General features: G+C 39.0%; 1 protein-coding gene across 1 annotated transcript in view; it reads right to left on the bottom strand.

Annotated features, from left to right (window-relative positions):
* Positions 1–20,009, bottom strand: part of COL1A2 (collagen type I alpha 2 chain) — a 39,496-nt gene that overhangs the window by 18,714 nt on the left and 773 nt on the right. Inside the window, exons 2-23 of the mRNA XM_082044365.1 lie at positions 17,027–17,062; positions 15,285–15,368; positions 13,846–13,902; positions 11,869–11,913; positions 11,715–11,768; positions 11,333–11,386; positions 10,894–10,947; positions 10,344–10,397; positions 10,015–10,068; positions 8,299–8,343; positions 7,996–8,049; positions 7,841–7,885; positions 5,899–5,952; positions 4,300–4,398; positions 4,170–4,214; positions 3,956–4,054; positions 3,359–3,412; positions 3,150–3,257; positions 2,214–2,267; positions 2,010–2,108; positions 1,091–1,144; positions 605–703 (exon numbers count right to left, since the gene is read on the bottom strand). Of these exons, the coding sequence (XP_081900491.1) occupies positions 605–703; positions 1,091–1,144; positions 2,010–2,108; positions 2,214–2,267; positions 3,150–3,257; positions 3,359–3,412; positions 3,956–4,054; positions 4,170–4,214; positions 4,300–4,398; positions 5,899–5,952; positions 7,841–7,885; positions 7,996–8,049; positions 8,299–8,343; positions 10,015–10,068; positions 10,344–10,397; positions 10,894–10,947; positions 11,333–11,386; positions 11,715–11,768; positions 11,869–11,913; positions 13,846–13,902; positions 15,285–15,368; positions 17,027–17,062 (1,401 nt within the window). The remainder of the gene's footprint in view (positions 1–604; positions 704–1,090; positions 1,145–2,009; positions 2,109–2,213; positions 2,268–3,149; positions 3,258–3,358; positions 3,413–3,955; positions 4,055–4,169; positions 4,215–4,299; positions 4,399–5,898; positions 5,953–7,840; positions 7,886–7,995; positions 8,050–8,298; positions 8,344–10,014; positions 10,069–10,343; positions 10,398–10,893; positions 10,948–11,332; positions 11,387–11,714; positions 11,769–11,868; positions 11,914–13,845; positions 13,903–15,284; positions 15,369–17,026; positions 17,063–20,009) is intronic.

Here is a 20,009-nt window from a genome sequence, read left to right on the forward strand (position 1 = left end):
AGCTCAAATCAAAATGTCTCTTCAAAACTCAATTCCTTTATTTTTTGAGATCATAATTCATGACACTCTGCATAGTATCCTATGCGATACACTATATATATGTCTGCATCGGTCTGTATGAACAACAGCACCACAAATCCAGTAGAAGATTTTTGCTATCTGTGGCCTCTGCGTGGCAGGTCAAGAGCCCCCCTGAAATAATTAGTAGCTTTCTTCTAAAGTGAGTGAGCTTTGGATTGTGCTCCATAAATAATAAGACTCTGGAATTGAAACTTAGGCCTGGTAGCCAGCCTGTACAGAGCTTTTACTGAAGAGTACATACAGAAATGATAAAATGGAAATGAAGAAATTATAATGTAGACATATATTATTCTAATCACTCCAATGTCTAAATATTCCTAAACGAATTACATTGTTTTCCAATTTTTTAATCATATTTTAGAGAACTGGAAAATAATTTAAAACAGAACTCTTGAATATAAGCGGATGCCATCCAATAAGCTGTACAGGATGACACAAGATATGTTCAATTGTTAGAGCTGGGGACCTACAGATTAGTCTGGAAATACCTTCATAGTAAATAAAGTTTCTGTACTGTACTTACAGTGGGACCTTTTGGTCCAGGGAATCCAATGTTGCCAGGCTCACCTCTATTTCCAGCTGGACCGATTGGCCCAACCCTACCATCTGCTCCAGGGAAACCCTAGAAAAAGAAAGCACGTTGTTAAATGGCTGGGGTAATTTAATTAGAGTTCAGTTTTAGGAAAAATGTGTACTGACAAGAAACAAATGCCCTTTAACTTTTAATCACTGCTTATGCATTGCATGCTCATGCATCCCTCCATTTTTCTCCCTTTTGCAGAACTGTGAATTTCTTCTTCCCCTTCCAGCACACAGGCTAGATTTGAGATCCATAGAAATGAATGGGAAGTTTCTCACTTACTTTTCAAGTAATATGGTAGTAAAATATTGCTGATTTTACACAGGGTTGTGTTAGAGCTTAGTGCTGAGATCTCTGCTTTTTAGAATCTCAGTCTATGTCTATGTTTCACGTGCAATGGGGAAACAGAATGAAAAGCAAGATACTTACAACAGGACCTTCCTTGCCAGCAGGGCCTGGGCTTCCAGGTTGACCTGGGAGACCCTGAGGAAGAAAGGGTTTCATGTTTTTAGAAGGAAATCAACTCACCCAAAATTTAACCTTTTTTTTTTTTTTTTTTTTTTTTCCCCTACATGTATGCATACACAGACAGATGCCGATGTATCAATACACACTGTGGAAACAGGACTGTATCTCCTATCAAGTTTAAATCTAAAATACACTGAAGTTTAATTTGGTGGTGTGTGCTCCCACGTCAGCTGAAGATCATTATAGGTAAGTACCTGTGTCACTCAGATAAATTAATTTAGTCTCTATATAGCAGAAAATGTGCTTAAATATTTGCAGATGCCTAAGAGTTCACTCTTCCACTTCATGGGGTGGGGTGGGATGGGAAGAGAAAGAGTAGATCAACTAAGATGAAATACAATTACATAGACATATTCTGGCTGCAGCCAGCACTGTGAAAAGTGGATGGCTGTTTTGCAAAATAGAATTGAAATAATTGAGATCAGCCATCTAACATGAGTTTAGCAGGGTTTGCTTTTATTTTAGTTAGCTATAGAGGATGCACACACTTCAGCTGTGATCTTAATGATCACATTCTGTAAATAATCACAAGTGGAGTCCCCACTCAGAAGTCAGTGCTGAATGCAGTACAAGGGTGCACTGCTCCACGACAAAGCAATCAAATGCTACCACATGCAAAAGAAGCTAATTTCAATAAACATTTTGTTGCTTCTTAATAATTTCCTCAATAATGTTTTTTTGATAGAGTGGTGGAAGTGCCCTAATTATGGGTAGCAGAGGCTGAATTTTTGCAGTTGGATTTCTGAATAATTCTGTCCCTAAATTTTAAGTAATTTTCTTTTTGCATAGTTCAAACTTACACCACAGAGTTTAAACTTACTCTTGGACCCATAAGACCAGGCTCACCAGGACGGCCAGCATCACCATTAGGACCCTTAGCACCAGCAGGACCAGTAGCACCACGGCTACCAGCAGGTCCCTACCAAAATAAATAAATAAAATTAGGCAGAGATAGCAAAAAGTATCACACATCTGTATATAAAAGAAGATGGTTTAGAAGTAGTGACCCAGACAAGAATCTTACCATTACACCAGCTCTGCCATCAGCTCCAGGGAGACCACGAGACCCAGGCACACCCTGCAAGTGAACACAACACAAATCAAAAAAAGGGAAGACATAGATCTTTTCCTGTAAGGTGCATTAGTGATTGCTAAATTTCAGCCTTCCAAGCAGGTCTGCTGAATTTGAGGTAAGTGCAACTCTGAGCACATGTACCTCAGTGTAAATGTATACTGTGAAATAAATCTCTCTCACTTCCTTTAGATTTCTTTAAATTCTAATCTGCTTGTATCAGAGCATTTTCACTGTTCATTGTGATCTAAAAGTGGCTCCAGCCAGCAGCCGGGGTCCCACAGCCTGGCCCACACTGTTTCAGCCTTTCTTCTGTGCGGAGTTACTGGCTTCCCTATGACTCTCTGTATCCTACCCAAAGCACAATACTGAAACTTTATCTCTACAAAAAAAAAAATGGTTGAAACACTGTCTTTTTTTCCTATTATTTTCCAGTGAAGTTCTGCTCCTGCATGAAGCCACATGTCTCCTGAAATTCACTGAGTTATTTCCTCACCCAGTGAAAAGGGTTCTAGGCACTCTTGAATCAAGACAATGAAGTGAAACCTTCTGCTTCATGCTACATGTGAACCAATTATCTGATTTAAGCAGTTAAATCTCATCACAAAGCTCTAAGAGTAATCAAAGAGAATGCACTAAATATTGCACAATGGATAAATCAAAGCAACCTCTAATTACTTCAGGGATAAGATAGTACACAGCATTAATACAAAGCAAAAATAGATTTGCTCCCAACTAATAAAAAGGCTCAGAATGGCAAATGATCTTTGCTTAGCAGCATTAATGTAAATGTAATTATTCATAATTACTTAATTTGCATTTCTGAGTCCAGCTTTATCTCCTCTTTCTTTTTTGCGTCTACTTCTGGAACATGTAAAGAAAACCTACTCTTAGACCAGCAGGGCCCGGGGGACCAGCAGAGCCAGGTTCACCATTGCCGCCTCTCTTGCCTTCCTCACCGCTAGGACCAGGAGGGCCAGGGGGTCCAGCAGCACCCTATTTCAAGCAAACAGACAAAAAAAAGAAATCAGATGCTGTGTTGCAGGTACTACCAGGCTTTACTCATCAAAAAAACCTTAACATATTGCCATACTTACAGGTTCACCCTTGTTACCACTCTCTCCCTTGGCACCAGCAGGGCCTGGTTCACCCTAGAGTCCAAAACAAAAAGAGAGCATAGAATTAAGCATCATTTTAAAAATCTCTCTTTTACCCGAAGAACTTTTACATGAATCAAAATGCTCTTTAATCATCCACTGCCCTGCCTGCCTCTATTTTGATAAATAGTCAATTCATCTAACTGTATTTTTGGCTTAAAAGGCATGAAAATAAACATCTCAAAGATACTTAGAAATGGCAATTATTGAACAATGAAACATCCAGGGCTGATTCTTCTACTGAGGATACCCACTGAGGGCCTGATTGTGAGACTGCTCCCACATCTCTCTCTTGGTAGTATCAACATGGACAGAGCTTAACAGTCCTTGCACCCAAAGGGTACAAAGTGAACCTCTTTAGTCTCAGCATCTGAAGCAGGCAGCGAGACACAGAAATGAACTACAATGTTTAATTATAGTGGAGCAAGACATAATGTCTGCATTAAAGCCAAAAATATATGCAGAGGAAATCCTTTACAACTGTGGACACTGTGTCCAATTTTCAAAGGAAGACATACAATATGAAAGGTCACTTACAACAAGTCCTCTAGCACCACTAGGACCAGCGGGACCAGGAGGACCAGGAATACCACGGGGACCAGGCAGACCAGGAGCACCAGCAACACCAGGAAGACCCTGTCCAACAGAAGAAAAAAAAGGTATTATAAGTCCATTATCTTTTCTGTTGCATTAACTGATTTTTTTTTTTTTTTTTTTCAGAGCAGACAAGTGTGAGTAAGGTTGTACTTACAGCTGCACCTTTAGCCCCTGGAAGACCATTAGCACCAGGGTTGCCCTATTAAGAAACATAACAATACTGGTTAGGTCAGAGTCTCTTGTGCACCTGTCCAACAATAGATAAAGTCTGGCAAGTTACTCACTGGAGGGCCAACGGGACCACTAGAACCGGGAAGTCCAATCTCTCCTCTTGGACCAGCAGGACCAGCAGGACCAACATGACCAGCAGGTCCAATTTCACCCTGTTTGAGAGAAGGATAGGGCCCTCTATCAGCATACACAGTGTCAGGGCAATAGTGGAGCAATCCTATATCAGCCTGACATTAAGAATACAAGTTGGTATATATACTCCCACTTCAGAAGCCAAGAAATCAAGGAGTTGAGAGCTTTTTTTAAATTTTAAAGGCACTGAAGTTAGCTAGGAAGCCTAGATAGGCCCCATCAAAGCTGATAGCTAGCATGGGAACAACAGATTCTCAGCATATCTAAGAAGCTAAACTATCACTGAGGATCACACAGAACCTTGACCTAGAAAATCAGGATCACAATCACATTCTTATGTGCAGCCATGTGCCTCCAGCATTGGCCTGAAATGATGCATGGCGTATGAGACCTAACTGACCACTATCTTGCACCGTAAGATGCCATTTGCACTGATGCAAAATGCAAAATGATGCCTGATCGGAGTGCTGAAGGATAGTGTTCACATTGCAGTAAGTGACAGGAAAAAGGTTATTGGTTTTACTCTCTGAAGCTTGTAAGTTTACTACCAAAAAATGAATATGACAACTTCTCTTCAGCAATTCTCTGGACTAGTCAGAGTTCACCCTGGACACACAGCCAGTCTTCTCTTGAAATTACATGCTATAACCACACTCACACCTGCATCAGAGAAGACTTCATGGTTTCCTAAAGTCTTGCCTTTTGATAAAAATAACCAGAATGGGATCTCATTTTTTCCCTGTGTTCTCTGCAGTTAATATTAAGAGGTCTAGCAAACAATACTCTAATTTCTTCTAAAGTTGATCAAGGTAAGAATTTTATTTGTTGTGACCTGGAGTTCATGCATTAGTGTTAAGGATGAAAAACTGTATCACACTACATGTCAGTGTATGCAGCTTTGAGCTTCTTGGTAAATGGCAAGTGAATTTTTTAAATGCACTATATGGCAACATTCTGGTCCAAAATCCTCTGTCCTTCCTTAGACAAAGTAAAATTCAAAATAATGAGAGTCTTACCCAGGTAAAAAAAGCTAAGATCAGAGTCATAAACTGAATTATCTAAGTTGCAGTCTGCAAGAGCAATATGGTATTGCCCTAAACTTGAAAAGTTTCTCCATTGTAATTGCAAGGACTTACACTGGAAGGAGTACAATACTCAATTGCAGCTTCTTGGCCCTCCACTACTTCTGTAAAACAATGTAAACTGCTACTCTCTTTATTTATAATGATCCATGTTACCTTTGTGAGGTGTATACAAATGCACCATGTAAGAAGTAGTAAAAAAAATAGAAAGAAAATAGAACCTGCCTAGCATCAATCTTCAGCCGGGAAATAACTTCTGTATTTTAAATTAGCGTCCGTACGTGATTTAACTAAATACTACAGGGATTCGCCCTCAACCTGATCCTGATAAGAAAGCACTCCCATTTCAGATAAGGTGTTTTTTATGCTGCCTAGCAACACTAGTTACTATATTTCATGTTCACTATGAAATGTACCACTAGAAGCAGATATTCATACCTTAGCACCAGGAGCACCGGGGAAGCCTGGAGGACCAGCAGCACCAATAGGGCCCTAGGAAATGAGAAGGAAGCAGTCATGTAAAAGTATTCAATGATGACAATGACAGAAGTATCTCACTTGCTGAAGTAAACAGATTTTTTAAATGTACATTTACTTAGACACTTCTGCCCATTACCACCTCAGAGTATCAGTTGCCTTTTGCATCTTCAAACTGACAGATTTGGTTCATTACAAATGATTAAAAGCAAGGTCAATGCTGAAAAATATTTGCAATGCAGCTAACAAAGTGTGAATTAAGCAATGACTGGTAAAACCTTGCCCTGAGGCCAAACACCTGAGAAAAACTAAACAGAGGATGAGTAGAGACGGCTGTCTATCTGCAAGGCAAGATGTCTTGCTCTACAGTCCCACAAGGAACGAAGGGAAGCACTGCACCCTGCAACAGCAAGCATCAGGCTGTTTCCAACACCTTTACCGTGCAGGGTACCTCTGTACGTTTCCACACCAGCAGTCTTTCTGGACTACTGGTGACACACAAGAGCACTGTGTTGATGACAGGATTTGTCCTTATTCACACGTGTGAAAAGGGCTGGTAAGATCTCTGCACCACTTTACAAGCCAGTGCTTGACACAATTTAGACTGAAGTCAGTAAGGATGTACTAGAAATTGGATTAGGCTTAACAGCAGCTGAGGTCAGGAGTTGATTCTAACACGTGAATGTATTAAAACTCTTGATTCATACCCAGAGTATACTTCTTAAGGCAGGGAACACATGCAGCCCCCGTGCTCTTTCACTAGACTGTTTTCTTATGGCAAAGCCAATGGCATGTCAGCTTGAAGAGGACTTCCACTGATTCTTCTGTGTCTAGATACTGCTGTGAATTTTATAATTGCAATGGGACAAGCATCCTAGCGTACAGTACCCAGACACCACAAAAGGAGACATGCTGATGGATTCGCAGCCTTTGTTATTCTTTAATGTATACAAGTAGAAACAGAGTTTTTCTTCAGTTATTAATGAAATATTCAACTAATTCATAGCTATTGGGAATTGATATTTACTTTTTTTTTTTAAATGAGGTAACATCTGTCAGTTATAAAACTGCCTGACAAACTCAAGGGAATAAAATGAGTCAGCTGGTGTAGCAAAGAGGAATTGGCTTCTGACATTCTATAATCTACTGTGGTTGTTATAAACTGGGTACCTGGAATTCTCACTGGTTTTGCATAAGAAGAAAAAAAAAAGACAAAAAAAGTAGAAAGACTAAATGCCCTGTAACATATGTATGAAAATAGAAGCTTTCTGAACTGCCATGACAGTGACTCTTTTGTGTTTTAAATTCCCAGTGGCAAGGAGAATATAACAATATTTCTTGTTTAGTTTTTTTTAAAAAAAGAAGAGTGTTAATAAATACTATACAGAATGTTTATAGCATCATAACCTAACTATGTGTAAAATAACTTTAGCCTGGTGTAGATGCTGGGACCCAATGCAACTCCCTGCTGCTGCCCATTCAGAGTAGCACCTCTGAAGCCAGCAGCTCCAGAATATTTTTTCTATGGTAACTCATTTGCCTTCAAGGTGGATAAAATGCTTTGGTTCTACTGTGAAGTATAACATCAGATCTTGGCTATAAGGTCTCTATTTGCCTGCAATTCAAATGCCCAGTCACATATATTTTTCAAGTATCCAATGTGGGAGAACTGAAATGAAATACAGATGTGTTTAATATAAATCCTCAGGCTCTCAGGATACTGTCTGCAAAGGGCTTTTGTTTTAATATGTTTTTTTTGTGATGGTCTGACAAGGAACAAAGAACTGTGTTAAAAATGTCCACACAAATGACTTATCAGAAATCCAAGAAATCCTCTATAAACAGAAAGAGGGACACAAGGCCTAATGAAACATTATTGTCAAGGATCAAGACTGGAACTTACAGCAGGTCCAGTGGGGCCAGCGCTGCCATCACTTCCACGAGCACCCTGTGAGGAGAGAACATGATAAACAAAGTTTGAAAAGAGATTCAAAGATCAGGGAAAGCCACAGTAAGTGGCTGGTCATGATCACAAACAGATAGATGAAAGCCACTTACAGCTGGTCCAGGGGCACCTACTCTTCCTCTCTCACCAGGGAGACCACGAGCACCCTGAAAGAAAAATCAAAATAACTCATTTATACCTATTCACTGAACAAAAATGTATAGATTTTTGTTTTCTTCTACTAAGTCTCTATATAAGGTGCGTTGCGGCCAGACAGTTCCGTTCTAAATATTCACATACTATCACATTAGGGTATCTAGCAAGCTGGAGTGTCAGTGATGACAAAAATTGACCAAAAAGCTGGCTGAATCATATCTATCAGATTACTATTTTCGACAGGATCAGGAAATACTTACAGGTTGTCCTGGGGTACCATTTTCACCAGGGGCACCAGGTTCTCCCTATGAAAAAGAAAGTTTGCAGGCTTGAATTACTTAAAGGATGCGTTAGACAGATAGCACAACACCATCTAGAGAGATATTCAAGTGCTGAATCCTACTGTCCTTGTCTTCTGTACCACTTAAACCACAGTGTACAATAACATCAGGTCCTGAGGGTACAGAGGCTGTGACTGTCCCTGCATACACTGGAACATGGACAATTGGAATTCTCTTAGAAGAGAAGGGCCAGAGCAAGTCACTTCACTTGCCAAACTCAGCTTTCTTTACTCCTTTCTTTATTCTGATATTTAGTCTGTAGCACACACGTAAGAGATAGGGCCTAGATAGTCAGCTACCCATTCAGATCTATCACCCCCTGTTTTTTTAGCTAGAGCAGAAGCAGAATGATGCCTTATGTTAAGATGTCGAAGTTCTTGTCAAATGGCTGGAAATAAGGATCTGCCTCAGATATTTTTAACTTCAGACCAACAAAGCTGAGATATGAGTGACAGCTGTCAAAACATGACTCCTCTCCCTTTGGTGTTTAAGTGTTCTCAACAAGCCTGCAGTTGGTCTAGACTGGTCTATAGTGACAAGATTTGTCCTAGAGCACTGGTATCCTGAATAGACCTGATGCACATAGTCTTAAATGCTGCAAACATCACAACTTTTTGCATTCATCACTACCTTTAGCATTGTTATGGGTGACCTTGATTTGTTATGCTTGTGTTTTCCAGTCAGATTAGCACTCTTACTAATAACTCTACTTAATTGCTTTGTCTGCTTTTAATATCCAAAGACTGGGCAGACCAAGTATTTGCTATCTCATTACCAAACTTCTTCTGGAGATTAACAACTTGCTGTGATACTGGAGAATGCTATGTTACAGTTAGTAACTCTAAGCAAGTAGTGCCAAGCAATAGGGAGAATTAGAAACAAACAATAGGGAGAATTAGTGTTTTTCACTGTTATGTTAAAAGCTCTTGAATGCACATCTCTTGTGAATAAGTCTGCAGAGTTAAAGCTTCCTACAACTCAATGCTGCAATGGTGTTTTTTTAAGAACACTGCTGTTAGACACTAAGGTGGAATGGGAGAAGAAGAAACTAAGAGAGGGAGAGTTTGCTAAATATGTTTCTAGACCATGTTTAAAAACATTGTTTTAAGGATAATGTTCCCAAGGTGCACTAATCTGAGTAAGGTAAAAGGAAAAACACTGTGAAGATCAAATGGCCTTAACTCAGAAGAGCACCGCATCTACTCAAAGTTTTAGCAGAAAGCTTTACACTAGAGCATGCCTCATACAGCAGAAATTTATAGAAAAATGTCATCTTTTCATTTTAGTGTGTTTTACAAAAAAATCCCACAAAAACCTAAAGTACAATCCCTAGAAAAGCAGAGATATCAAAAAATCAGTTTAAGCGCTTCTGGATAACCAATCATAAGGAGCCAAATTCTGCAGTTCTTATTTATTGAAAGTACTAACCTGACTGAGGGCTCAAGAATAAGGCTCCAGGAACAATTTCTCATGTTAAGGTGCATATATTTGTCCTGCATGGATCCACTGACTTATAGATTATTACAGCTGAGAAATGTTTAATGATAACATGGAAGACTAATTCGAGAGGACTTGATATGTCTTTCACTAGAAAGATCTACAAATGCATCCTAAATTTTTAGATTTCATCTTTACCTTAGTGCCAGGAGTACCGGGTTGTCCCTTTTGACCATCCAGACCATTGTGTCCCTATATTGAGTAGAAAAATAACATTAAGTATATATTTTCCCACTAATAGCTATAGACAAACTCTTAGACTTGTAAGGTAAATACTTCCTCCCATGCAAAATGATTTCCTAATATATATATTTTTAATCACTGTTTCATATCAGGAGATACTAAAAACTTCAAAGAGGTTCATGCACTTAGAATACATATTCTTAACTTTTAGGGGATTTCCAGGGGTTTTCAGTACACTAAAGTGTTGTCAGTCCTATTCAGGGAAAAAGTAGGAATAGACTCACCCTAATTCCCTTAAAGCCGGGCAGACCAGGAGTTCCAGGGAAACCACGAGCACCCTAAAAAGACACAGCACATGAATGATTGTTTCTCATATTATATACTGCATATTATATACTGCAGCATGCCTTTCAAGAAAATTAACGAGTAGATTTGGGCCATGATCATTGAAGTGAGGAATTCAGTCCATTCCCTAACCTCCCAGGACCAGACTTGTTCCAAGACTGACAGTAATCACCCTGATTTTCCAGTTCTGAATCTCAGAAGTTTCATGCATTAACATGTGACAGCACAGCTGTTTTAGCTTTCTATGCCAAGGTGCCTGCTCACCTGTTCCTGTGTAACTCCTCACTATGTCACTTCTGTTACTGATTACACTAGCTTTACTGAGGGGGGAAAAACACAAAACAAAACGGTAACTATATAATAACCCTGAAGAACTGAAATTGGATTAATGCATATAGGGAATATTACTAGACTGTTAATTCAGATATATCATTAGATTTCACTGATAAGAGAAGTGTTTTGTAATGTATGCAGTAGACTGCTACATACCTGAGGGCCAGCAACACCTCTCTCACCAGGTCTTCCAGGTTTGCCAGGGTGACCCTAAAAAAATGCAGTAAAAATGCAGTGAGAAGGGAAACTAATTTTATACAACAATTATGTAAACCATTAAAAAAAGAAGACATTGGCAAAGTTTCTCTTTTTCAATAAATGCAGAGAGCTTGTTAGCTTTCAAGTTTCCCTCTTCCTCTATTCAGAAAGCTAAATAATGTATTTGGAGAGATTTTGAGGTTATCAGTTTTCCTATACATTTCCAACATACAGCATCTCTCGTACTATAAAACAGATGTTTTAGGAGTTTATTTACTCTATCCAGTTATAGTACAACATAAAAGCTATGGCAAATAGAATGCTTAGCTTAACCACAACCTACTGTCAGAGTTGAGTCAAAGCCCCAAGAGATGAGGTACATTTAATAACAACTTACATCTTCACCAGCCTTTCCTGGAGGACCAGGGGGACCACGAGGACCCTGGGGACCCTGTTAGAAATAAATTGAGAATTACATAAAGCATCATTCTTCAGAAAATCCTTTCCACTGGTTTCTGACTTGAGTTGGAGCATAGCTGGACCCTGAACTGAAGCAAGGTCCTTCCATGCTAATTGACTTTGTACTTCATGGTTCCAGTCTGAAGGAGTCTGAATCTGAGTGTTCAGTTCTGTTTCTGTAACAGGATCAAGTAGGAATATGCAATTCAAACATCCAAGGACATGCATATGGACAGGAGAAACTGGTCTAAGAATCAGAAGCCTACTTTGGTGCCCCATTTCTAATGCTAACAGTGTCTGTATGTGAAACCTGTACTTACTGTTTGACCAGGTTCACCAGGCTCACCAGGAACACCTTGAAAACCAGGAGGACCCTAGAAGAGGAGAGAGATTTTGTTAGTGTTTGAACAGGCTATTTTGTGATTTTATAGGTATGTTAATGTTAGTCAGTAGGAGAGATGAGACTGTACTTACAGGGGGTCCAGATGCTCCAGGTGGGCCTCTAGGTCCCATTAAACCCTAGGGGAGAAAAATTGCAAAAACTTAAAAAAAAATCACCATTATCCAACCTCATCTATAACACCGATTCCTGGTATTCCTAAAATATTGGTAAGCGTTACAGTTTTCAGTATGCAATGTCCACAGCAAGTTAGAGGAAGTTAAGGAATCTGCCTGAATTTGCACAGGCAGTCTAAGTGCAAACAGGTCTTCTAATGACAACTGAACTAGCACAGAACCCAGTGAGATGATTAGGAACATACCATTACAGCTGGGAACCTTGTGATGAAGCTTCTTAATCTGTTCTAGCTTGTTAGCAAATCCACTGGTTCATTCTTCTATGTACCCTCTCCCTTACTGTGCATGAACTTCCCGAGTTTAAAGATGAGAGTCATAACAACACATAAAGAAAGGTTGTATTTTTGGGCCTGTATATTTTATCATGATTTTCAGGAAGAGATGTTGGAGGAAAAGAGCATTAAATTGGTGGACAGGTAAAAAGAAAAATAAAGATATATAAATGGCAGTATTGCCACAAACTGAGAGGTTCACACATAATTTTGGAAAGATATCGAACAATTCTTACAAGTATTTTGTCTACATCTATTTAAAATAATTATCTACTTCTATATAAATATTTCATAGTTTTCTGGTTTTGATTGAATTATCTTCATTTCACCTCCCAAATAAGCCGCTAACATACTCTCCTTGACTTAATTTAGAAGTTACATATATCTTGAAAAAAAGGTCAAAAAAAGGGGAAATTTCCATAGATTGCTGCACTTTCTTAACAGTTTTCTTAAGCTTTACTAAGCAAGCAAACAACTTTGAACTGAAATTTAATTTAGGCTTCTACTGTTCAAACAAATTTTTATGAGATGTTTCAAAATAAAACATTAAGGTTTTAGTCGGTTTTAATTGTTCATGGGAACTCTTTTATAAATTTTCCCATTACAAGATAAAAATGACTCACTTTTCAATGGCTTACATAGCTTTCTTGTAAGGAATACTTTTTATCTACATTTTCTAATTTATTGTCAGACACTAAGGGCAGAACTTGATTAAAGACACTCCTAGTTTCCTATATTTAGTATCTAAATGGATGCAAAACTATTTTCAAAAAATTATTTAACATTACATTACTTTCAGGAACAGAAACAAGCATTTCACCTAGAATAATCCTGGGCAACCTTCATCCTTGCTGCTCACCCATAAGATGCATGGTATGTAATGTCAGTGTGTGTGCTGAATGTAACTCCATATTCTGTTATCTATGTACACTGAAAATATTTGCTAACATCAGGAAGGGATAGAAATTCATGTGGAGAGGCAATAGACTCATTAAATTCCATTTGGACACAGTATGCAGTAAGTGATAAAGATTCCTCAGAATAGTCTTGTAGTAGCAAGTACTAACATTCAGTTGTTGAGAACCAAAGGTGGTGGCCAGTTTCCTACCAAAGCTGTGCAATCCAAGGATATCGAAAGGGTTATACAGCCATGGGAGAAAAATGGTCACCAACTGGAGCTGTGATACCAAGTTACTTTCTAGATCTGTGTCTGCTTTAGAGAGCAGCTTTGCAATCAATCTCATTCCTAAAACACAATCTTCTGTCTCAATATGGGTAAAGTAATACTATATCAAAGCATTTGTGTTATCTGACACATCTGAGATTCACTGATTCATAAAAGTGTGGTCAACAGCCAGAATTAAAGCACAAGACCCAGTAGTGCTCTATTGAAGTTAAATATACAGTCCTAAGACCATATTTCAAGTCCTAAGACATTGCACATTGCCTTACATCACAGGATCAGATTACAGTCTGACTCAATGAAAGATCAAAATGCTAATTTTAAAACTATGCTTTGCATTAATACAGCTGTATTAGACTCAAAGGAAAATACTAAACACATTATCTATGCAAGTTATCAAGTGCTAAATCATATACCTACCATAGGTCCTGGGCCAAAATCAGCTGCTTTAGATGGATCATACTGAGCAGCGAAGTTCTGTAGGAGATAAAAAGTTTGAAATTAAAATACCAAAAATTTTACTTTTAAAAGTATTTAGGATTAGCATTCAACAACTAACTCACATCTGACTTGCTATACTTGCTATATGGTATGTTGAAGCAGCATATGTAAAACTTAGTAAATATGGCCCTTTTATAAAGACAATTCTATTCCCTTCTTTCCAGAAAGACTTGATTTTATTAAGAAGATCCTTTCACACAACGGCCTCAAATATCTAGTAGTAGTGAAAGAGAGGCATTGCAATAGTGGGAACTGAAAATTAAGAATGTAAATCCAGTACTCATTTAAAATTGAAAACATTCTGGAAACCCTCAAATTGTTCTGCCTATTTTCCAATGCAGGAAGCTATGCATATTTTTTCACCACATTGTTTAAGTAAAATTCATGTACCAGCCCTGGCTGGGTATTGGATGAGGTGGGCCCTGCAGCTTCAAAAATATCTGGGGAGCATGCAGCCTCAGAAACACTGCCGTGGATTTTTGATCTTTTATCAATATAAGTTCGGTACACAAATATACACCTAGTTTTGTAGAGTACACTTTCCCTCTTCACTAAAATGGAAAAAAGTTCTATACAATGCAGTTGAAAACCCCTTTTTTGCTTGATTTTATTAGCATATTAAAATAATGGAAATTAATTAAAGAAGTTTGGGGTTTGCTACTAGGAAAATAAACTATTGCTATTTATATTGAATGCAAAAGAGTATTCCTCCATGCAGGAGGATTTACGAAACTTGATCAATATGGCGTTGTCTATGTCTTCATGCTCCACACTGTACAAGCTAATGTCAAGGAAAGAGTTAAAGCCAGTATTCTGCAGAGAATACATGATGGACACTTCTGCAGAAAGTGTGCATGCAACACTGCCCACGTATGTTCTGCAGTATGAATACAGATAAAAATGAAAAATTCTAAAGGAAGATATTCTAAAATTCTAAAGGACTTTTAAGTATGGACTTCTAGCTTAAGGGTAGTCTTCTTCAGCTTATTCCAATGCAGTTGCTTTCTCCTGAACCCAACCACAAAGTACCGTTTCTTTTCCCCACCTGCTTAACAGCATGGGTTTCATTGAGTTGATTCTTAATCCATACACATTATGGCTGTATAAATTCAATGCTAATTAACAGGGTTGATTCGCTCCTGTGCATAAGTTGAATACAGAATCCAAATTTGCCATGAAAAATATACATCCCAAGGAGCGTTTCATTCGAACTGGGATAATTAATTTCTTTCTGATCAGAAGAGAATGTTTCCTCTACTCTTCAGTGCAATACCAGTGTTTTCCAGCAGATATGCATTTAGTCTTAGCCACAAAGCACAGATTATTGGTTTCAGAAATAGAAAGTTTGGACGCCTTACTCCGCCAAGACCTGGAGGACCAGGAGGGCCTGGAGGACCTGGTAGACCATCTTCACCATCTCTGCCTGGTGGACCTGGTGGACCCTAGAGCCAAAAAAGGATTATAAATTGAGCATTACCAGTGGCTAAAGAATCTCTGAAATGATAAATTAATTAACAACCAAGCACTTGCAGCACACACTACAGCAGTGCTCTTTATGCAGTTTCAATACATGGCTAACTTTAGGAAATAAGCATAGTCTGAATTTACATTGCCTTGCCCACACCCTGTATCAGATATTTAATGTAGTTTCATATATGAGAAGATTTATGGGGGCAATATTGGATCTATGCTACCCAAAGTGTAACCTCCAAATTGGAAAGATTCATTTTAAGTGACCAAATTTTGTACCCATGAACCCCAGGTGACCCATGTGAACCCACACAGCCAGTCAGGTTCTGTTGGTGAGAGCCTAAAATTCGACCAGCTGAGGATTAGCAGAGGTCAATCCTACTGGTACAAACTGAAATAGATCCAGAGTAACTCAAAGCCCAGTTTTTAAGCAGTCTTGACTGTTTGCTGGTCTAACTGAAAATTCTATGACAATAAAAGAGTGCTTTCCTACAGATAATTGATACAATCACTCCGCTACCACTACCATAACTTTTTACAACAGCTTGAAATTACACACGTTCAGTCCAGCAACATTTGCCCTTCTGTTCTTTCATCCTCAATGCACAAAGCTGGTCAAGTTTTGCCACCGTGGCAATTGAGGTGAGGTATTTCATTTGGACTGTATTTTGGATTCAATTCAGTGCTGGATGAAATCCATAATAAAAGTCTTTATGGATTTCTAAAGGAGTGGGATTAGGCTTGCTGCCTTCAGCATAAAGCATGTATCTAATTTCATTAAACAAATCTATTTAGTGGTAGCCTAAAGCAAATATCCAGTTGACCATAAAGATATACTCTTCCTAATAGTTCCCACTATGTTTGTCAGCATATTATGATCCAAGAAACCTTCAAGAGCTATCTATCAGTACTATGGCATTTTCATTTTCAGAAGATAAAAACGACATGATTACTACACGCCTCCCCAGTAAGGATGTGAATTTCAGAATAACACTTTACAAAAAGCAGCAATCATGCAGAGCAAAACAGAAAAGCAGATGTCAGCAATATGAATGAACATTATAACTAAATTATTGAACTCTCCTTATTTATGGTTATTTTTACGGTAGCCTTTAACAGTACAATATCTACTTTGACTAATAGAAAGTAGATGACAAATGCCTAGTTGCCAAGAAGAGAGTTTTTTCAAGCCATCTTCGGAGGCATAGACAATGAACAATCCTCAAAGCTAGCTTCGTCTATTCAGGCTTGACGTAGAGAGCTTATCCATATACCATATTGTTCAAAGACGGCATATGTCAACTTTCCCTTCTGAATTTTCATGCACTATTTCTACTATGGGCAGTTGGAAAAAAGCTTTTAAAGCCATCACTTGGAGTGCTAGGCTGCCGTCTGAACTCAATCACATCTGCTCAGCCACAATGACCATTATTAGGTTGGTGCCGTGTTTCCAGGGCATAATTTGGTACCTAGATAACTTGGTTTCTTTTTAATGAAATCATACATGCAAGCTTCTACAGGAACATTCATATAATCTCACATAAATGTCTAAACTTATTTTTTTCCTACTGGTTTTCCAACAACTGTTCTCAAAGACCACAAACAAATGAACGCCAATCTAATTCCTTACCCTTTCTCCCTGTGGTCCTTTGTCTCCTCTAGGGCCCTGATGGAAGAAAATAGAATGTAATGAGTTAGCACGGAAATTTTCCAGGATGATACAAGAAAATAGATACATTAAAGACAATCAGTGTACATGAAAACAGGAAAGACAACTGCACATGCAGGTCTAATAGCTATTTTCCAGAGAGCATATTATTTTTCCACAATAAGCTACTGGAAATAGGGTAGTCACTGTCATTACTGTTAAAAGCATCACTGCACAGTGCACATAAGTACTTGCAAAGTTGGTTTTAGTGTCTAATAAATAACTGGCTCTGATTTAACTGTAGTAACTTTTAGAAGTAAAACAGAAACTACTTAGCCTTTTAGATCTGTATGGGTATTGCTGTACTGTCCAATTCATGTAAGTCTTTCCAAAACAACTCTGGTTGAACAAGAATGCTACTTTGATGCGCTTAGTTCTTGGTAGGCTTAGTTCTGCTCTTCTGTAAAGTACCTTAAATCCAATATTTGAGTTTATCCTGGTGTTAAGATGTCGCACCCATTGTTCCCTCCCTTTTACTTCCTATTTATCCCAGTGCTACTGCTATTCTCAGGGAATGCTGGAAATAATGACTGTAGTCAGCTTTCCTTTCACTCAATATTCAACAAAATATTAATCTATCTAAGAATATCTGATACAATTTCTGTTTCTACACAAGAAAAATAAAAATGCTTACCTTTCGCCCTGCAGATGCCTGGAAAAAATAAATAAGAGAATTTTTAAAAAGATACAATTTCTCCCAATATTTTAAACTAAAATAATGTACAAACTTAGACTCATCTTCTTACATAACTATAATTTTTCTCAGTACAGTATAGTTAAGTATGCCCTATGGTTTTAAATTACTATGAAGGCTAGGAGTTTATTATATAGCAAAGATACATGTAACTACATTAGAACATTCTATTGAAGACTGACAATTTTATACCTATTACAGCCTACAAAACTGGTATAAAAAAGTCACACCTGAGTTCTTTCATAATCCTTCTGTGCAATGAAATTTAGACTGGAAGACTGTCTTTAAAGTGCAGTCATCTCCAATCAGAACTGCCAGGTATAATGTCCAGACAGCACTGCTCTGTTACTTTAGCCTCATGGTCTTTACACCTATGAAGGCAGTCTCTTAAAAAGGCCGTCCCACTTGAGAAATTGGGGTGGGTACATTTCCAGGCAGTGCCTTCAGGACTTAATCTGTATTTTTCCATTACCATCTTGGGAATTGATGTTAGTAAATAACACTGCCACGAGAAAGAAGCTAGCTTCTTAATTGAAATTGTGTTACATATTAGATAAAATAAAATTATACTGACCTCATTCACATCTGGAAAAAGAAAGAAAAAAAAAAAGAGAAGATAATTAGTGTGTGGATTCAGTTATTTTACAGGTTTTACATTTCAATGCTTTTAAATCAAAACACAGTTTTGTTAATTTTCTCAATACAAGAAACATTTCCTTCATGTATTTCTTACTTTTAAGGTGATTATCTTAAACTGTAGAGACTCACAGGTGAGATTGAAATGTATTTCAAATTCAAAACAGACTTGTTAATGAAATTAAAACACATAATATGCTTGATACAGTAAAAAGACAAATATCTTCTATAAGCCTGCTATAAATATGCTTAAAGATATCTCCATGGAAAAAAAAATGCACATATATATTTTCATATATGTGTGCATGCAACAGAAAAATAAACCCAGACAGGCTAACCAATGCAAAGATAATAAATTGTAAAAATAATCTTAATTTTTAATATAAATGGCCCCATCTCACTTGTTATGGGGAATGGTTCTACTCAAATATACTCATTTCCACGATGTCGTGCAAAATGTTATAGAGTGTAACAGAGAACAGTATGAAGCCATGAAACACCAAAGAGCAAATAAATTTCTCTCTGAATGTTATTTACTACAAAGTACACTCTTGTTAATTAGCTGGAGATAATTTTCAAAAATCCGTTTTCTGAATTTCAGGAAATTAAAAATCTGATTTGCCTGAAACTCTCCATGCTAAAAATGTCTCACATCACACCTTAATGCCAGCAATTTTACCTTATTACTAATTAACAGGTTGCTGTGTGTTTTTCCACAACGTGTCGCTTTGGCAATGTATGATCGCATTGAATTCAGATGATTCACACAGTCCAGCAAAAAAAATGTAAAAATAGTGAAGCTCTGAACACCATAAAGCACGGAAATGTCATGGCAGAGCACCGGTTGACTAGACTAACTCTTCCTAAAATTAAAAGCACTACTGCCCCCAGGTGATGGTGACCCTGGCGACTCCGCTGTCTCATTTCGGGAGGAGGGGGAGGTCGGTACAGCGAGATGCCCGCGGCAATCGCTCCGTCTCTTCAGCCTTTGCCCAGGCGCTGCTACCGCCGCCCGGCACCGGGTGGGAGATGCCCGCGGTGCCCCGGGACAGGCCTCAGCCCGGCCGCTCCGACAGAACGGCCCCGCTGCGGGATTCCTCCGGGCCACGGCCACCGTGCCGCCCACGGCCACGGCTCCCCTGTGGCCACGCCAGGCTGCTTCCCGGGGGCTCCGAGCGCCCGGAGCGGGCAGGGCAGGGTACGGCTGCTCCCCCCTGCCGCGCCCAGGAGCGCGGCCAAACCTCAGTTCCAAGCCAGTCCTGCATAAGAACAGCGGCGCGGGGGTAAGGGGAGGGCTTCACAGGGTGCTACCCAGCAGCTTCTCTCCCAGCCAAGTCCGGGGTGCGCGTTTCTCTCCCACCGCAGTGTGCGGGGAGCGGCATTTTTCCCGCAGCGACGGAGGAGCCTGAATCCTCTTTCCAGTGGGCGGCGGGGAGCCGCGCTGCACCCTCGAGGAGCCCCATTCCCTTTTCGCTAAGGGATACGCTTTCCCTGCCTCTCTCTTCCTCCCTCATACGGCCTTTCCAGACACCCTAGGGAGTGCGGGTTCAGTGCGCGGGGGGACACTCGGGGACC

This window comes from Streptopelia decaocto, assembly GCF_964273445.1.
Source record: "Streptopelia decaocto genome assembly, chromosome: 2".
NCBI lineage: Eukaryota > Metazoa > Chordata > Aves > Columbiformes > Columbidae > Streptopelia > Streptopelia decaocto.